Raw genomic sequence first — 6,000 nt, 5'->3', positions numbered from 1 at the left:
TTGGGCAAAGTGATTTGCCCCCCGAAGTTGGATGCCAATACAAATCGTTTTTGTATTCTATGGGACACTGATCTTCTTGCTCCTACGGGCATTACCGTTGATTCTGGGGACACAGTGGTCGGAAAGCGACCATTCAAGCTTAAATGGGGGAAATTTGCCAATTCCTGTTTTCGCTGTGGCAAATTTGGTCATATGCAATCTGAATGTTCTGAACCAAATCTACAACCCCCTCCTTCGGCTGTCCCTACCCCTCAGACTCCTCCTCCAGCGAAATCTTCCCCTGAGGCACAATCTAAAGGTGCTTCCGCATCCACATCAACAACTGGACTAAATAAAGGTAAAGGGAAGCAGTCTCAAATGCCAAGTGTTGCTGCTTCCCCGAACATCAAAGACAAGGGCAAAGAGAAGCTTCCTGCTACTCAGGCGTGGATAGTACCCAAGAAAACTGTCAAAGCACGTACTCTACCATCTTCTCGCAATTATGTGCCCCCCTTGAAGAATGTTGCTCAGCAAAAACTGCCTTGTAATGATAACTCTTCCTTGGCACAGGCCTGGGATAAAGTTGTTCGATCTTATAAGGAAGTAGTTACAGGGGGCACCGCTTCAGCGTCGGAAGGCCATCACTTGTTTCCTCCACATTCGAGTTTTGATTTGGCAGCCGATGTTTCCGCGACAGATGCGGATGTGCCCATGGGCACGAGTTCTTAAGCTTTCTGTTGGTTTTCTCGCCCACTGTATATACCATTTAAGATGCATAGTTCTATACATTGCATTTCATATAATGTGCGTGGATTATGCAATCAGGATAAATGGAGGCTAATCTGGCACTATGTACATACTTGCAAAGCAGATATTGTTGTTCTTCAAGAGCATAATCAGCATAATTTTGCCGGACAAACTTCCTATTTTGCGGGATATTGGATAGCTTATGCAGGATCCGCTGGATACTCTGGAGTGCTGATGCTTGTTCGCCACGAATTATTTCCCATGTTGGTATTCAATGATCCAGCTGGCAGATGGATGGTCATTCAATGTATTATCAATGGGGAAGTTTTTGAGTTTGGTGGTGTGTATGCATACACAGCCTCTACTGACAGGGCTCGTTTGTGGCATGCCATCTCCTCTTATTGTTGGCGTTCTAATGCATTTCTTTGTGGTGATTTTAATAATGCTCCAAATCATGTGGATAATACTACTGGCCATTCTCACATGCTTCATGTGGAACGACAAGCTTGGGATCTTTTTCAGCACACATGTAATGCCTTGGATTTGTGGCCTCTGTTGCAAGCCAATGATCCAGGATTCACATTTCAGCATAACGCTCGATCAATGTATCGTGCTCGTCTGGACCGATGGTATCTCTTTCAGATGCAGCAGTATGATGATTTTGTATGTGATATGTGGATTGATTACTCCTTGTGTCTCTCGGATCATGCTCCGATATGCTTGAAAATACAATTCGGTTCATGTTCTGCCAATGATTCATTAACTAGAAAGAGACTTCTGCATGTCAATAATGCTTATCTTAAGCATGAGGTTTTTCGCAATCTGATTGTGGATATTATTTCACCATTGATCTCTCAAATGCATGTTGATATGGACACAGCATGGTTTCGTTTTGTTATGCGGGTTCAATGTGTGATCCAGGATTATGGCAGACACTATTTATCACATTTCAGAGAGCAAGTTCAACAGGCCAAAGGCACTTGTCAAAGTTTGATGCATCTGGCTAACACTTCATCTCTTACTGAAATCCAGATGACAGAGTTGCTTTCTGCTCGTGCTTTGTTGCATCGTAATGATGAGAGAAAATTGGCAAAGTGGCAGACTAGAGCTCGCCAAAAGGCTATAGCGGATAAAGGATGCACTTCTAAACAATTCTTTCGTCATCTTCATCTTTCCAGGCAGTCTCAAACTATTAAGAGGATTAAACTCCCGACTGGTGATTGGACTAACTCTCGTGTGGGGCTTGCACGGGCCATGGAATCTCATTATGGCAAGATTTTTGAGGCCTCTTCTCTCACGCAGGAAGGTCGAGAGGCTCGTTGCCTGTTTTTATCTCAAGTTGCGCCGATTTTATCGGCGAACCAGGCTCAACTTTTGGAAGCCGCCTTCACGGAAACAGAATTGTATGCCAGTTTGTGTGATTTGGGCCGTTGGAAATCTCCCGGTTGGGATGGCCTTACTGTAGAATTTTTCTTGTCGTTTTGGCACTACCTGGATCAGCCACTATTGTTAATGATAAACAGGGCATGGGAGCAACAGGTTTTGCCTTCATCTTGGAAAGAAGGCTTGCTCAAGTTGATTCCAAAGCAAGCACTTTGTGAAGAGTTCTCGCAATGGAGGCCGATTACGCTCATGCCTGTGGTTTATAAATTGCTGGCTAAAATGCTTGTCAATAGACTTAAAGGGTTTTTGCATGATGGTTTGCATCCATCTCAGTATGGCTTCATTCCACGAAGGCAAATTACTGATAATCTAGCAAATGTCATCATTGGCATGGAGTATGCCAAATACACTCGACAAGATGTATTGGTCATGCAGGTTGACATTGAAAAGGCATTTGACACTGTTCTTTGGGATTACATTGCAGATACCATGCTTCGGCTGGGATTTGGGCCTAAGCTATCCTCTGTGGTTTATTTCTTGTATGCTGACAGTACCTCTGCCGGTTTGTTGGATGGTTTTCTCACAGATCCTTGGCATTTGGGACGTTCGGTAAGGCAAGGTTGTCCTCTCAGTGCTTTGCTTTATGCGATTGCTACTCATCCCCTGCTTATGTACTTGGAATCTTTGACTTCGTCTGGAAGATTGCAGGGCTTGAAATTACCCTCTGGGAAACATTTTATTGCACAAGCTTATGCAGATGATTCTCTCTTTATGCCCCGCAATCACCAAGATGATGTGGAACAAATTATGCAACTCTTCATTTGTTTGGATTGGCAGCAGGCCTCAAAGTGAATTTTCGTAAATCCAAACTACTGGCTCTGACTGAGTATGATTGGCATAAGCTGCTTTGGCCAGGCGAACTTGTTCCTCCGAACATTATAGTTCGTCATTTGGGTTATCCGCTGGGTTGGACTGTATCGGCTACACGGAAATTGGATTGGGTAGCTGAGCGCTTGCACTCCAAGTTACATTATTGGAAGTTGTCCACTTGGCCGCTTCATGTGCGTCTTAGAATTGTGCAATGCATTCTTGTAGCTTATGTGCAGTTTTATCTACCTTTGTTATATTGGTCTCAATCCCGCTTAAAGTCCCTTATGTCAAGTATATTGGCGCATTTCTGGCGCACTTCATCTCGTGGAAAGGGCCTCAGATTGTTATCCATGGACAAGTTATGCTCTCCTAAGCGCCTTGGAGGCCTGAATATTTTGGATTTGAGACGTCATGTTTTGGCTAGGAAAGCTATGCTTTTGCCGGTTTTGTTGGATCAGCAGCAACCCTGGACTCTCATGGTGTCCCATTTGTGTCGGCATATTGTCACGCCGTTCTATGGTCATTGGCAACCCACATACTGGGATCTTATATGTGGAAAACTTGCAGGACACATTCCGGGATGTCCTTTCACTTCTTCTCTCATTGATTGGAAGGAAGTTACTTCACATACGATATGGCATGGTTCCCGATCTTTGATGGGCAATTCCCTGCGGCTAGAGAGTTTGCATTGGAGTCGTGTATTTTCTTCCACTTTGGTTGACCGTTCACCTCGTCAGGCATATTTTCTATCTCAAAAAGGAATTTGTCAGATACATCAGGTGGTGGATGACACTGGTCAGGTTCTTTCCTTCTCTGTTGCGGCGGATCGTTTTCAATTGGGATCCCATTATTCTCATCTTTGGACAGAAATTCAGCGGATGATTGCTGATATTTCTCCTTTACCTCCCTTGAATGTGGATTCCCGTCTATCTGATTGGAATCTTGGAACCACTGCTATGAAATGTATTTCAGCTGGGACAGTTTATGCCCTCTTGCAATCGGATGCATGGATAGTCAGACATGGTAATCAGCTATGGTCTCTCTCCAAATCTTCAATGTGGTGGAAACGTACATTGTTTCGCATTTGGAAAAGTCATCTGCCTCTTAAAGAACGCCTGTTCTTGTGGCGCTGTTTGGTTGGTGCTCTTCCTGTTGGTAGCTTGTTACATGCACGTCATATTGCGCCTTCACGTTGTGTCCGATGTAAAGCTACTGAGGAGACTGTCCCACATTTACTATGGGGTTGCGTATGCTCCAGATCGTTCATTCGCCGGGTCTCGACTGCTCTTCGCCTTCGTTTCCCTTCGGGCATTTTTCACAGATGCTTTTGGCTTTTTGGGGTGTTACAAGCATCACAGTCTCAGTTTGCTGTATTTTTCAGCTGGGTCCGATTTTGGGTCTTTTGGACCATATGGCATGTTCGGAACAACCTCATGTTCCAAGCCAATGACATTGTTCCCTTCCATTACTTCAAGTTCTCGCTTGGTCATGCGCTTCATTTTGCTTATGATGCTGGGGACATCACTCTTGATGCTTACAGGATTTACTTTGATTGCTTCTAGGTAGTGAAGCCTATAGTTACTCTTCTTTTTCTGGGTTTTCCTCGCTTAGAGGTTTCCCATTTGTAAATAAAAAGTGAGGTCTTTTTGGTGGGTTTTCCTCGTTTTGAGGTTTCCCACCTGTAATTAATGACAGAAGCTTTACAAAAAAAAAGTGTGTGTGTGTGTGTGTGTACATACATATACATACATGTGAATACATATATAAATACATACAATATACAAATACATTCATATGCTCGGCACTAAAGTGCTCAAATCTCTTAAGGCTTATGGCATCCTCTTTGAGGTGGAGAAAATGATCCTGGTAAAACTGCATTTTGGTGCCCAGCTCTGCTAAGGAGCCACCTAAATCCATCTATGAAAAGGCAGTGAAATCTCCATCTGATCTCATAATATATGGGGCATTTGCAAATGTAATGCTCCTGTGTCCACGTCTAATGTGCACAACCGCTGGATCCTCTCCTCTCTATTGATCTCGATAACTCTCCTAGTTTCACCCACAAGCGATGTGAGAAAACCCTAATGTAATGCTCCTCTGTCTCCTCTCTATCAATCTCGACAGCTCTCGCAATCTCCACCCACATGCAATGTGAGGAAACTCTAATTTGGCCTACAGCTCTCCCAGTCTCCACCTGCAACAACAAGCGATCCGAGGAAACTCTAATTTGGCCTATAGCTATCCTCATCGCGATTCGCATGTGGATGAATGCATCCTCTGTGAGGTGGAGAAAATGATCCCGGTAAAACTACATTTTAGTGCCCGACTGCTAAGGAGCTACGCATGTAGTGTGTACCTCCAGTCTCGTGAGATCAATATGAATGAGGTGGTTAATATCCTGATGGGTGAGTGGGAGGAACAGGGAGTTAAGACTGTAATCAAAGGGGGGGAGGCTGTCAATTTGAAATCAATGTGCCAGAAACCAATGCATGACCCTAGCATACCAAGATTTTGTAATCTTGGTCTCCACTAACCATCGGGAGGACTCAAGTGCTAGCCTCAAGAGCCTGTTTGTGCTCAATGTATACACTCGTTGAATGACAATACTATTTGAAAAAGGCCATCTACCACTACTAGGGGAGTAGTTGCAAACTCCACCAGAGCAATCATTTGTAAGTGCATCATCACCTGAAGCCTCTCTACTCTCCTCCAATCATCCCCTCCTCAATCGGGTCCCCAAAAGGCTGCACCATACATCGCTCCTCGAGTCACCAAAGTGTCGAAGAGCTAGCTCTTCATACTGGGTTCCTAGCCAGTGTTTCATACCCTCTGGTTAGTCTAGCATCTACAATTGGCCTCATCCTCTAAAGTGACCATGTGAAGGTGATCCCAAGATACACATAGGAACTCACAATCTCCACCTTGGCTCTAGCATATAGAAAACTCATGCCTCTAATCCCCACAGGTGAAGTATTAAACACCATGACCTTGGTTTTCTCAAGGTTACCTATCAAATCTTGC

General features: G+C 44.2%; 1 protein-coding gene and 1 pseudogene across 1 annotated transcript; both read left to right on the top strand.

Annotated features, from left to right (window-relative positions):
* Positions 1–708, top strand: part of LOC147609087 (uncharacterized) — a 1,330-nt pseudogene extending 622 nt beyond the window's left edge.
* A 621-nt stretch (positions 709–1,329) lies between these two features.
* LOC147609086 (uncharacterized) lies at positions 1,330–4,541 on the top strand. The gene is made up of 3 exons (XM_086788713.1): positions 1,330–2,718; positions 2,818–2,932; positions 3,025–4,541. The coding sequence occupies exons 1-3, from the start codon at positions 1,330–1,332 to the stop codon at positions 4,539–4,541; spliced, it is 3,021 nt and encodes a 1,006-aa protein (XP_086644839.1).
* Positions 4,542–6,000: the final 1,459 nt, after the last annotated feature.

Source organism: Cibotium barometz, chromosome 52 (assembly GCF_041138505.1).
Source record: "Cibotium barometz isolate CiBa-2024 chromosome 52, ASM4113850v1, whole genome shotgun sequence".
Classification (NCBI taxonomy): Eukaryota; Viridiplantae; Streptophyta; class Polypodiopsida; order Cyatheales; family Cibotiaceae; genus Cibotium; species Cibotium barometz.
Note: the sequence above shows the minus strand (reverse complement) of the source record. Positions and strands in the feature narration are given on the sequence as shown.

Excerpts from the sequence above, each read along its gene's own strand:
- LOC147609086 (XM_086788713.1), top strand. The coding sequence starts at position 1,330 with ATGTATCGTGCTCGTCTGGACCGATGGTATCTCTTTCAGATGCAGCAG. Across the intron at positions 2,719-2,817 it reads CTTGGCATTTGGGACGTTCG|GGCTTGAAATTACCCTCTGG; the intron begins GTAAGGCAAGGT and ends GGAAGATTGCAG. Across the intron at positions 2,933-3,024 it reads AATTATGCAACTCTTCATTT|GCGAACTTGTTCCTCCGAAC; the intron begins GTTTGGATTGGC and ends TGCTTTGGCCAG.